Source organism: Salminus brasiliensis, chromosome 5 (assembly GCF_030463535.1).
Source record: "Salminus brasiliensis chromosome 5, fSalBra1.hap2, whole genome shotgun sequence".
Lineage (NCBI taxonomy): Eukaryota > Metazoa > Chordata > Actinopteri > Characiformes > Bryconidae > Salminus > Salminus brasiliensis.
Window position 1 is genome coordinate 1,500,431 of NC_132882.1, and position 13,828 is coordinate 1,514,258.

Consider the following 13,828-nt stretch of genomic DNA (forward strand, 5'->3'; position numbering starts at 1 on the left):
GCTCAGTGTGTGTACAGGTGTGTTAGTGGTGGTCTTACCGGGTTAGACCCTCAGCACTGGTCTGATCTCCTCTGCTCCTGCACCTCCTCGTCCTGCCGGAGGGGGCGCTCTGTAAAAAAGAGAAACGCCCCAGACCTCAGCCGGACCTTTCTGGGTCTGTGGGATGTGATGGAAGGAGAATCCTCTCCCTGCTTGTTACTGTATAATTCTACAAACTAACGAAGTTAGTGAGTCGTTAGAGCTGTAAACTGCACCTGTATTTTTAATAATTCTACAGGTTTATGGAATTAGATAAATAACAGTTACAATAACAATAAGATAAAGGAGGAAGAGGATGCTCAGTAATAAGATTATGAGGCCATTAAAGTTAGAATTATAGAGAAGCATTGTTTATATGATAATGATAATAATAACAGTAATGTACTTGTTACAGACAGGTTATACAATTTAATATGGATATGTTGCATATGAATGCAGTTGCTTGTAAACTTAATTTTAATACAGGTCATAAACATATACATAAATATACATATAGGGTCTTTGTTTCCATGTTTCTGAGGTTTCTAGTCGTTAATGAACTCGTTCCTCTGTGAAATAAATGATAAACTATATTTACATTTAATGTGATTCACTGTGATTTAGTGTGAATTAGAAAGTGATGTCATTACATTTATATTTAAGGTGTTTATTAGACTCTCTTCTCCAGAGTTCTTACAGAAGAGCTTCACTGTTTACTGAAGAAAAACCTCAGCTAGTTTAAATAGACTGAAATTCAGATATAAGTTTAGAGACTACTAAACACAAACTAAAGAAATTTCTAAATTAAAATAAAAACTAAATAAACACAAACTAAATAAATTACTAAACTAAAATAAAAACTAAATAAACACAAACTAAATAAATTACTAAATTAAAATAAAAACTAAATAAACACAAACTAAATAAATTACTAAACTAAAATAAAAACTAAATAAACATAAACTAAATAAATGACTAAACTAAAATAAAAACTAAATAAACACAAACTAAATAAATTACTAAACTAAAATAAAAACTAAATAAACACAAACTAAATAAATTACTAAATTAAAATAAAAACTAAATAAACACAAACTAAATAAATTACTAAATTAAAATAAAAACTAAATAAACACAAACTAAATAAATTACTAAATTAAAATAAAAACTAAATAAACACAAACTAAATAAATTACTAAACTAAAATAAAAACTAAATAAACACAAACTAAATAAATTACTAAATTAAAAAAAAACTAAATAAACACAAACTAAATAAATTACTAAACTAAAATAAAAACTAAATAAACACAAACTAAATAAATTTCTAAATTAAAATAAAAACTAAATAAACACAAACTAAATAAATTACTAAATTAAAATAAAAACGAAATAAACATAAACTAAATAAATTACTAAATTAAAATAAAAACTAAATAAACACAAACTAAATAAATTACTAAACTAAAATAAAAACTAAATAAACACAAACTAAATAAATTACTAAATTAAAATAAAAACTAAATAAACACAAACTAAATAAATTACTAAACTAAAATAAAAAACAAATAAACACAAACTAAATAAATTACTAAACTAAACTAAAAACTAAATAGACATAAACTAAACTAATTGAATTAATGATGAAATAATGTGTGAGTGTGACCTGGGCTGACTTTAAAACCCTGTGAGTGAAATTAGCTTCTGAACTCGAACTGTCCGGTCCGGCTTAAACATTGTAGCAGAGTCACAATCAGGCGCCTGAGAACCGGATCGGAACCAGGCGAAGAGCTGAAGCTGTGTGATGAAGCTGTGTGATAAAGCTGTGTGATGAAGCTGTGTGATGAAGCTGTGTGATAAAGCTGTGTGATGAAGCTGTGTGATGAAGCTGTGTGATAAAGCTGTGTGATGAAGCTGTGTGATGAAGCTGTGTGATAAAGCTGTGTGATGAAGCTGTGTGATGAAGCTGTGTGATGAAGCTGTGTGATAAAGCTGTGTGATGAAGCTGTGTGATAAAGCTGTGTGATGAAGCTGTGTGATAAAGCTGTGTGATAAAGCTGTGTGATGAAGCTGTGTGATGAAGCTGTGTGATAAAGCTGTGTGATAAAGCTGTGTGATGAAGCTGTGTGATGAAGCTGTGTGATGAAGCTGTGTGATAAAGCTGTGTGATAAAGCTGTGTGATGAAGCTGTGTGATAAAGCTGTGTGATGAAGCTGTGTGATAAAGCTGTGTGATGAAGCTGTGTGATGAAGCTGAGGAGCGCCTCTGTACGTAGTTTTGCGGTAACCGGAGTGCAAAGCGGGAACACGGAGAAGCCGCTCGCGCTTTTAGGTACAGATACTGAACATTAGAAGTGAGTTTTATAAAGTAGTTATAACGAGGTGTACTGCACAAACACGACCAGACTAACACAATCATACATGTGAAACAGCCCAACATCTAAACTCGTATATAACACAAGCTCATCAAACTGTTCTCAAATCCTCCCACTATATTACTGAAGAACATCTGAAGAACATCTGAAGAACATCTCATCTCCTACTGAAGTGTGTTTCACATGTTTGTGTTATTTTAGGAATGTCCTGCCTGCCCCTGTTGTCCTGCCTGCCTTTGTTTTGTGTTGCCATGTGCTCTGTTTGTGTCTTGTCTGCCCTAGCCATGCCTGTCTATTAGTGCTTCCACCAGTCTCTACTTTGTAACCACGCCCCCTTTTTTACTCCCAGGTGTTCCCCACTACCCTTTGTATAAGTGACCCTTTGTTTCAGTCCTCCCTGGTGTGGTTGTGTGCATGTGCACAGGTGCATGGTCTTGAGTTTGTGTTCATGCCAGTTTATGGTTGGTTGGTCTTTTCAGTTTGGTAGTTTGGGTGCTTATGTTTGGCCTGTTTCTGTGTGAGTCTTCTATAATTTTTTTTAGTAAAAAAATTCTTAAATAATATAATAAAAATTGTTTTATTTCTTAAATAATATCCTGCAAGTACGTCCGATGGCAAAATCTTATTTCTTTCTTCAAATTGTGTTTAAAAGATCATAGTAATAAAATTAATTTAGTTTTTTTATTTTTGATTTTTTTTGTTTTGTTTTTTTAGGTTTTCACCACCTAACTCATTGTGTAGTTTTCGAGCTGATGCAGGCTTGTTATGCAGCTTTTTAATTGGACACATCGTTTCTGTGTAGCAAGCTAGCAGCACCCTAGGCTTCCATTAGGCTAAAACATATCAACTGCCTCAAATACCATACCTAACACCTTGCCACACTAAAGCACCTATTTAGCTTCCACTTCCCAATATCGCAGCAACCACCTGGGATACCATAGCAACCACTCAGCAACACCATAGCAACCACTTAGCTACAACATAGCAACCACTTGAGATCTCACAGCAACAATTTGGCAACATTAAAATAAAGATCTTTCCAGTTAAATATAGTTTTTACAGTTAAATACTGTGCAAATCTTTGTCATAGTGTTATAGTTTTCAAAGTGATATATTATTTACTCAAGACATGACAAATATAGTTTCATGCCAGGTACACAAAGGTAGTACTTTAATGTATTTATTTTATTTATGTAATGGAATACAAAACTAACATTTTTCATGGATAAAAACTTTTTAGTAGTTGTAACCAGTCCAATGTGTGTCCATGGATAAACATTTAAACATGTAACACTCATGTAATAGAATAATAAAATCGAATTATTGTGTAAACACTGGAGGTCTTCAAAGAAAATACAGCAAATGTAAAGAAACAGTGGTCTTTCAGTTGACAGTTTTTGTATGTAGGAATTTATAAATCTCATTAATAAATCCTCTTGAACCTTTTTTCAAAATCTGCATCTAAGAATCAGTGACATCCGCTTTCTTTCATGTTGTTATTTTTTGCAGCTTAACACAAAGTTAATAAAACCTGTTCATGTTTGGTGATGTTTTTATACCCACTGAGAACACCCCTTTGGGTGGGGTGAAGGAGATCTCATCCATTCGGTAACTCCTGGACCAGTATTAAAAATGAAGAAAAAATTAAAAATATAAAAATTCTTCTCCAATTGGGGGGATGTTACCTGAATGTTTGGTTCAGTCCATGTGTACAGGGCCATCAACAGGTCAACTTCTCCAGAACTCCTGCAAACACTGGACTGAAGCAGCACATTTTCAAAGTCAATGTTGTGTCCTCATAGTTATATAATAAACCTGAAGGCACAGAGTGTCCAAAACATAGAAACAATAAACCATCATGGATCCAAAAAAGAGGAAAATGTGAGTTATGCATGTTTGTACAGTATTGGTAGTTCTTTTATTTATTTACCATTTTTAACAGAATTGTTTAGTTAATGTATAAATAAGCATATGTCTGTCTCTACACATACTCTACACATAAATTGCCAGCAATTATATATTAACTATATATATTAATTAATAATATATAATTATAATGCATATACAGTTTGGAAAAAAACAGAACACTCCAATGTGTTTCTTAAATCAGCATTTCTACACACCTGGCAACCATTGCAGTCCAGTCAGACCATCAAACAAAGCTGATCTATCTACATTTCTGCACCAGGAATGGCATAAAGTCACCCAATAGCAGTGTGGACAGGTGGCCAAAACATTACAGCTATGATTGACAATCAAGGTTATTCCACCAAATAGTGATTTCTGTATTTCCAAAAGTTAAAATATTAGTAGTGGCAATTTTACAGAATCAGTAAGAGGACAAGACATACCAATCTAAGACCCCCAGTGAGCAAACCAAGGAGAACCTCCCTCAGAGCTGGAGGAAGAAACCTTGGGAGGAACCGAGACTCACAAGGGGGATCCAACCCGTCCTCCTCTGATTAGAACTATTTATAAATTATTGATAAAAGTCACAAAAACACCTGAACTGCTCAGGTGTGCAACATAATCATAATATAATAATCATGATAAATATGAATCTTAACTTGATTTCTTTGTGTTATTTGAGGTCTGACAACACTGAAGGTTATTTTAGTTGTCATTTCTACAAATACATGCTCTAAATAACAATATTTCAATATATTACTCATATATAACAATACATTGGGAATGTTATATGTAATAAAAATAATTTGTTAATTTGTACTCAAACATGTTCTATAAATAGTAAAACCTGAGACATAAATAAGTGGTCTCTTATTTTTCCAGAGATGTGTGAAGACATCAGTGACATAATGCATCAACATCAACCCTGTTCCTCTTTACAAAGCCCCCCCCCTTCCATTTTCATTTCATTTCACACAGGCATCCACATCCACACGTGTTTTCTGAAGGTATCAACTGCTTGTGGTGGGAAAATGTTTATAGTCATCAGCCGTCTTTCTGCACAGCTTGGGGAGCTTTGGAGCCACCATCAAAAACACAAAGATCCTACATCAGATTCTACACTCTCACCTGATGGAACATGGCTTTGATATTGATCATGATTCCGGTTGGCTCTTTAGATGACTCTTTAGATGACTCTTTAGTTGGCTCTTTAGTTGGCTCTTTAGATGACTCTTTAGTTGGCTCTTTAGATGACTCTTTAGTTGGCTCTTTAGATGACTCTTTAGTTGGCTCTTTAGATGACTCTTTAGATGACTCTTTAGTTGGCTCTTTAGATGACTCTTTAGTTGGCTGTTTAGATGACTCTTTAGTTGGCTCTTTAGATGACTCTTTAAATGGCTCTTTAGATGACTCTTTAGATGACTCTTTAGTTGGCTCTTTAGATGACTCTTTAGTTGGCTGTTTAGATGATTCTTTAGTTGGCTCTTTAGTTGGCTCTTTAGATGACTCTTTAGTTGGCTCTTTAGATGACTCTTTAGTTGGCTCTTTAGATGACTCTTTAGTTGGCTGTTTAGATGATTCTTTAGTTGGCTCTTTAGTTGGCTCTTTAGATGACTCTTTAGTTGGCTCTTTAGATGACTCTTTAGTTGGCTCTTTAGATGACTCTTTAGATGACTCTTTAGTTGGCTCTTTAGATGACTCTTTAGTTGGCTGTTTAGATGACTCTTTAGTTGGCTCTTTAGATGACTCTTTAAATGGCTCTTTAGTTGGCTGTTTAGATGACTCTTTAGTTGGCTGTTTAGATGATTCTTTAGTTGGCTCTTTAGATGACTCTTTAGATGACTCTTTAGTTGGCTCTTTAGATGACTCTTTAGTTGGCTCTTTAGATGATTCTTTAGTTGGCTCTTTAGATGACTCTTTAGATGACTCTTTAGTTGGCTCTTTAGATGACTCTTTAGTTGGATCTTTAGATGATTCTTTAGTTGGCTCTTTAGTTGGCTCTTTAGATGACTCTTTAGTTGGCTCTTTAGATGACTCTTTAGTTGGCTGTTTAGATGACTCTTTAGTTGGCTCTTTAGATGACTCTTTAGTTGGCTCTTTAGATGACTCTTTAGTTGGCTCTTTAGATGACTCTTTAGTTGGCTGTTTAGATGATTCTTTAGATGACTCTTTAGTTGGCTCTTTAGATGACTCTTTAGTTGGCTCTTTAGATGACTCTTTAGTTGGCTGTTTAGATGATTCTTTAGATGACTCTGTAGTTGGCTCTTTAGATGACTCTTTAGTTGGCTGTTTAGATGATTCTTTAGTTGGCTCTTTAGTTGGCTCTTTAGATGACTCTTTAGTTGGCTCTTTAGATGACTCTTTAGTTGGCTGTTTAGATGATTCTTTAGTTGGCTCTTTAGATGACTCTTTAGATGACTCTTTAGTTGGCTCTTTAGATGACTCTTTAGTTGGCTCTTTAGATGATTCTTTAGTTGGCTCTTTAGATGACTCTTTAGATGACTCTTTAGTTGGCTCTTTAGATGACTCTTTAGTTGGCTCTTTAGATGACTCTTTAGTTGGCTCTTTAGATGATTCTTTAGTTGGCTCTTTAGATGACTCTTTAGTTGGCTCTTTAGATGACTCTTTAGTTGGCTCTTTAGATGACTCTTTAGTTGGCTCTTTAGATGATTCTTTAGTTGGCTCTTTAGATGACTCTTTAGTTGGCTCTTTAGATGATTCTTTAGTTGGCTCTTTAGATGACTCCAGTGAGTGAACTGCTCAAGTCTGGTCCTTGCAAGAGCTCTGAACTGAGAGGTGTGTTTTGGTGAGTTGCACCACAATCAGTTTTCACTCCATGATGTGAGAAATACAGCTCCATTTGTGGTATCACTGCTGCTGAGTTATTTTCAGGGACATGCTTCTACAGTTCTGCTCTTCTGCAGTTCTGCTCTTCTGCAGTTCTGCAGTTCTACAGTTCTACAGTTCTGCAGTTCTACAGTTCTGCTGTTCTACAGTTCTGCTGTTCTACAGTTCTGCTCTTCTGCAGTTCTGCTGTTCTACAGTTCTGCAGTTCTGCAGTTCTACAGTTCTACAGTTCTGCAGTTCTACAGTTCTGCTGTTCTACAGTTCTACAGTTCTGCTGTTCTACAGTTCTGCTCTTCTGCAGTTCTGCAGTTCTGCTGTTCTACAGTTCTGCAGTTCTACAGTTCTGCTGTTCTACAGTTCTACAGTTCTGCAGTTCTACAGTTCTGCAGTTCTACAGTTCTGCTGTTCTACAGTTCTGCAGTTCTACAGTTCTGCTGTTCTACAGTTCTGCAGTTCTGCTGTTCTACAGTTCTGCTGTTCTACAGTTCTGCAGTTCTGCTGTTCTACAGTTCTGCTGTTCTACAGTTCTGCAGTTCTGCTGTTCTACAGTTCTGCAGTTCTACAGTTCTGCAGTTCTGCTGTTCTGCAGTTCTGCTGTTCTGCAGTTCTGCTGTTCTACAGTTCTGCAGTTCTACAGTTCTGCTGTTCTACAGTTATGCAGTTCTACAGTTCTGCAGTTCTGCTGTTCTACAGTTCTGCAGTTCTACAGTTCTGCTGTTCTACAGTTCTGCAGTTCTACAGTTCTGCTGTTCTGCAGTTCTGCTGTTCTACAGTTCTGCTGTTCTACAGTTCTGCAGTTCTGCTGTTCTACAGTTCTGCTGTTCTACAGTTCTGCAGTTCTGCTGTTCTACAGTTCTGCAGTTCTACAGTTCTGCAGTTCTGCAGTTCTACAGTTCTGCAGTTCTACAGTTCTGCAGTTCTGCTGTTCTACAGTTCTGCTGTTCTACAGTTCTGCAGTTCTACAGTTCTGCTGTTCTACAGTTATGCAGTTCTACAGTTCTGCTGTTCTACAGTTCTGCAGTTCTGCTGTTCTACAGTTCTGCTGTTCTACAGTTCTGCAGTTCTACAGTTCTGCTGTTCTACAGTTATGCAGTTCTACAGTTCTGCTGTTCTACAGTTCTGCAGTTCTACAGTTCTGCAGTTCTGCTGTTCTACAGTTCTGCTGTTCTACAGTTCTGCTGTTCTACAGTTCTGCAGTTCTACAGTTCTGCAGTTCTGCTGTTCTACAGTTCTGCAGTTCTGCTGTTCTACAGTTCTGCAGTTCTGCTGTTCTGCAGTTCTGCTGTTCTACAGTTCTGCAGTTCTGCTGTTCTGCAGTTCTGCTGTTCTACAGTGCTACAGTTCTACAGTTCTGCTGTTCTACAGTTCTGCTGTTCTGCAGTTCTGCTGTTCTACAGTTCTGCTGTTCTACAGTTCTGCAGTTCTGTTCTACAGTTCTGCTGTTCTGCAGTTCTGCTGTTCTACAGTTCTGCTGTTCTACAGTTCTGCAGTTCTGTTCTACAGTTCTGCTGTTCTGCTGTTCTACAGTTCTGCTGTTCTACAGTTCTACTGTTCTGCAGTTCTGCTGTTCTACAGTTCTGCTGTTCTACAGTTCTGCAGTTCTGCAGTTCTACAGTTCTGCAGTTCTGCTGTTCTACAGTTCTGCAGTTCTACAGTTCTGCAGTTCTACAGTTCTGCAGTTCTGCTGTTCTACAGTTCTGCAGTTCTACAGTTATGCAGTTCTACAGTTCTGCTGTTCTACAGTTCTGCAGTTCTACAGTTCTGCAGTTCTGCTGTTCTACAGTTCTGCAGTTCTACAGTTCTGCTGTTCTACAGTTCTGCTGTTCTGCAGTTCTGCTGTTCTACAGTTCTGCAGTTCTGCTGTTCTACAGTTCTGCAGTTCTGCTGTTCTGCAGTTCTGCTGTTCTACAGTTCTGCAGTTCTACAGTGCTACAGTTCTACAGTTCTGCTGTTCTACAGTTCTGCTGTTCTGCAGTTCTGCAGTTCTGCTGTTCTACAGTTCTGCTGTTCTACAGTTCTGCAGTTCTGTTCTACAGTTCTGCTGTTCTGCAGTTCTGCTGTTCTACAGTTCTGCTGTTCTACAGTTCTGCAGTTCTGTTCTACAGTTCTGCTGTTCTGCTGTTCTACAGTTCTGCTGTTCTACAGTTCTACTGTTCTGCAGTTCTGCTGTTCTACAGTTCTGCTGTTCTACAGTTCTGCTGTTCTGCAGTTCTGCTGTTCTACAGTTCTGCTGTTCTACAGTTCTGCAGTTCTGCTGTTCTACAGTTCTGCAGTTCTACAGTTCTGCTGTTCTGCAGTTCTGCTGTTCTACAGTTCTGCCGTTCTGCAGTTCTGCTGTTCTACAGTTCTGTTCTACAGTTCTGCTGTTCTACAGTTCTGCAGTTCTGCTGTTCTGCAGTTCTGCTGTTCTACAGTTCTGCTGTTCTACAGTTCTGCAGTTCTGCTGTTCTACAGTTCTGCTGTTCTACAGTTCTGCAGTTCTGCTGTTCTACAGTTCTGCTGTTCTGCAGTTCTGCTGTTCTACAGTTCTGCTGTTCTACAGTTCTGCTGTTCTACAGTTCTGCAGTTCTGCTGTTCTGCAGTTCTGCTGTTCTACAGTTCTGCTGTTCTGCAGTTCTGCTGTTCTACAGTTCTGCTGTTCTACAGTTCTGCAGTTCTACAGTTCTGCTGTTCTGCAGTTCTGCTGTTCTACAGTTCTGCTGTTCTACAGTGCTGGTTGTGGAGTCTGACAGCAGCAGGAAGGAATTGTTATTATTATTATTATTATTATACAGACAGTTGACACAAGGTGTGTGTAGAAGAGTGTGTGTGTGTTCTGGATTCTCAACCATTTTTCTTTTGAAAATTATTGAAATATGTTACATCAACATTTACTGTTGTAACACACACACACACACACACATATACACACACACACACACACACACACACACACACACACACAGTCATGATAATCTGTGTACATACACTATTCTATATCACACAAACACACTGAGGAGTCAGAGTACAATTTAAACCCAGCGTAGAGCGGCTCAGTGAAGGTGGAGCTGAAGGTGTGTAAGTGGGTCAGTGTATCAGGTGAGACGCTGTAGAAGGACAGAGTGCCAGCCGGCCAGTCCAGATACACCCCCACTCTCCGGGACCAGGGGGGAGGGGCACGTACGTATGATCCTAAATAATTATGTCTGACAATGTGACAGTCATCACTGTCAGAGTCTGCATTCCGAGAGCTACACAGACTCCAGCACAGCTTGCTTCTGTCAAATTGAGAGTTATCTGTCTTTCCTTTCCTGCTGATTCCTCTGTAGGACAGTGCAATGCTCCCACCTCTCCCACTCCACTCAGCCTCCCAGTAACAGCGTCCAGTCAGACGCTCCACACTCAGGACCTGCTCACAGAGCTCAAACCTGTCTGGATGATCCGGATACGGCTGATCTTCTCCCACATGCTCCACCTTTCTGTTCCCCTCCGGCAGATACAGAGAAGTGTGTGCTGTGTTTGGGTCCAGTGTGAGATAACAGAAGTCTACACACACACACACACACACACACACACACACACACACACACAGTTATGGTAAAAGAAAGCACTCCAATTAGGTTTAACTTTTATTGATGTGTGTGTGTGTGTGTGTGTGTGTGTGTGTGTTTTATACTGAACACAGTTAACTTACATTTCTTTAGTCCTGATTTCATTCTGATTGGCCCTCCATGTTCCAGCCTAACGATACACACACACACACATCATTATTACTGTGGATAACTGCTATGGCGTGTTTATTTGGGCCTATTCTGTTATACAGGATTTTACATTATATATGTAAATATATATGAATAATGTCCCTCCACCATTAGAAACACTAAATCAGGATATTATATATTATTATAGGATATTATATATTATTATTATTATTATATAGTGGTTGGTGTGGAGCAACAGATAACACCACTACCTGCCACTGAGCTACCACACCACGTGGAATACTGGGGTTCGATTCCTGGTCTGGGTGGCTATGCTGTGCTACACCAATAAGAGTCCTTGAGCCAGACTCCTAACACTACACTGACCCTGTAATACTGTAATCTGTAATACGCGTTACCTTGTAAGTCGCTCTGGAGAAGAGCGTCAGCTAAATGCTGTAAATGTAAATGTAAGGTTTGGTTAGGGGCAGTGGTGCTCAGTGGTTAGAGCTCTGGGTTGTGGGTTCAATACCCAGGCTCTGCAAACTGCCGCTGTTGGGTCCTTGAGCAAGACGCCTCACCATCTGCTCCCTGGGTGCTGGGGTTTGCTGCCCACCGCTCTGGGCGTGTGTGTGCTCACTAGCTTTGCTATCTTTGATTTTTACTACTTACTACCCTGTAGGAATCTATAATTGAAAGGGTCACTCAATTACTAAAAATTACTCAAAAACTTTGTCTCAAAACAAAATGTTTCCCAATGCACATTAGAAAAAGGGTTATTAAGAGTACTTTGCTATATTGTAACATTTATACATGCTTATGTTAATAGTCTCAAACCCTTATACATCTTCCACTCAGCTGTGAGATTTATCACTGGAGACTTTTACAATACTAATCACTGTACACTGTCTCAAAAAGTAGGTTAGTCCTCTCCAGCAGTGCGGTGGGAAACACACTGACATCTACTTATCGTATTTCTGACTGTTTTCTATCCTTATCATTTCTTTTTTATCTTTTTCTTTTACCTATTTGTTATTTAATTATTTTCTGCTTTGTTTTGGTAGCCTGATTTTATCGTATTTTTAACGTTTTACGTTATGTATTATTTTATAACTAAATTAATGGTCTTGTTTGCCTGATTTTGCTATTCTTTTTCCATCATAAATGTAAGCTTAGATGCTTTAATTCCTTCTGTATAATATCTTGGCTACATTGTAAATGAGGGTCACCCTTAGTTTAAATAGCGGTTGATTGATGATATACAGGTAGGCACTCTCATGGACCACTGATTATATTACCATTCTGATTATAGCATAGACTCTCACACACACACAGCTCTACATACCGGAGTGTGTCCAGTTTACAGTGTGGGTCCTGCAGTAGATCAGAGAGCAGCTTCATTCCAGACTCTCCTGGGTGATTATAGGTCAGATCCAGCTCTCTCAGGTGAGAGGGGTTTGATTTCAGAGCTGAAGCCAGAGAAGAACAGCCTTCCTCTGTAACCATACAACCAGATAATCTGCAGAACAGAAGGAAAATTAGGGTGATCAAACAACAACTGCAGTACACAAACAGTACACACCACATTCTGTTAATATACATATATATATATATATAAACACTGATATCACACAGGAGATATGATAAACAAATTATTAACCAAAAAAAGTACATTCTGTTTTGTTTTTTGAAATTACTTTTATTGGATTTAAGAATAAAAAGGAATCATGGGATGTACAGACGACATATGAAACACCTGAAAAGCATGAGTTAAACAAATATTCCTTATACAATCATTACCCATCCCTCAAAGCCACCCGCCCACCCACAATATTCATCCCTAGGGCCTTGGAGAAAAAGAAAAGAAGAGAGAGAGACAGGGAAAGAAATGTAGTTAATCCTGAGGTTAACCCTGAGGTTAATCCTGAGGTTAATCCTGAGGTTAATACTGAGGTTAATACTGAGGTTAATACTGAGTAAATAAAGTCAGGCTATTTGGTATATAATGTATTAAGCATCACAGTCACTTTCAGTCACTGTAACATTATCATGTAATTTAAAACAGAGGACCATGTCTTGTGGAAAAGACTGGAGGTTCCCTTTAGGAAAGTGAGCTTGGCAAGTTTTAACTAATCATTTTTTATTTTAGCTAATAAAAATACTAATACTAAATACTAAAATCTAAAATCTCCAGTACTTGAGTCAGGGAGACAGTCGGGTCTGAAATGAGATCGTCTGCATATAGAGAAGGTTTGTGCTCTTTGCCATAACATATAATGCCTTCATGGAGCCAGAATGCTAGTGTCTCAATTGCCAGATCCAGGTAATAAAATTTGTATTGAACCCAAAACATAGTCCCACTCTACTCTTTCAAAGTACATTTTGACTATAATTATTTCATGTGTATTTGGAGAACAGTTATCCAACGAGCAAATTACCAGAGTGAAAAACGTAACTACCCTATTAGTTACTCCAGTAATCTAACAATCAAATTCAAGTAATAATAAAATTAAGCTGAATGGTCACAGCCAGGCAACCCACCCAACTGTAAAACATTTACCCCCACCCCCGGTTCACAAAACTGTTCCTTCTTATATTCTTACAAACTGAAATGTATACGCCTACCTCATCCCTTTATATCTAAATATCATTAAATATCACATATTTTGTACAACCTAATTCTCATGAAATTACCTGAGTGTCTCCAGTTTACAGTGAGGACTCTTCAGTCCAGCAGAGAGCAGCTCCACTCCTGAATCCTGCAGGTCATTGTTACTGAGGTCCAGATCTTTCAGGGAGGAGTTTACAGATTGTAGAGCTGAGCAGAGAGCATCACACGTTTTATACCCAAGATTGCACAAAGCCAGCCTGCAAAAAGAGAGAAACTGTCATGTGTACAGTGGTTTGGCATGTTGGGCACCCCTGGTTAACATCTGGGTTTCAAAATAACACTGTGCATGATGATGTGCATTACTTAGAAATCTTTGGCGAGTATCACAGCT

At 38.0% G+C, this 13,828-nt stretch overlaps 1 protein-coding gene across 1 annotated transcript in view; it reads right to left on the reverse strand.

Moving 5' to 3' along the window:
- The window catches only part of LOC140555809 (uncharacterized), a 59,649-nt gene that overhangs the window by 36,328 nt on the left and 9,493 nt on the right, over positions 1–13,828 (reverse strand). The window contains 5 exon segments of the mRNA XM_072679127.1: positions 5,428–7,055; positions 10,129–10,671; positions 10,820–10,866; positions 12,172–12,345; positions 13,521–13,694. Of these exon segments, the coding sequence (XP_072535228.1) occupies positions 5,428–7,055; positions 10,129–10,671; positions 10,820–10,866; positions 12,172–12,345; positions 13,521–13,694 (2,566 nt within the window).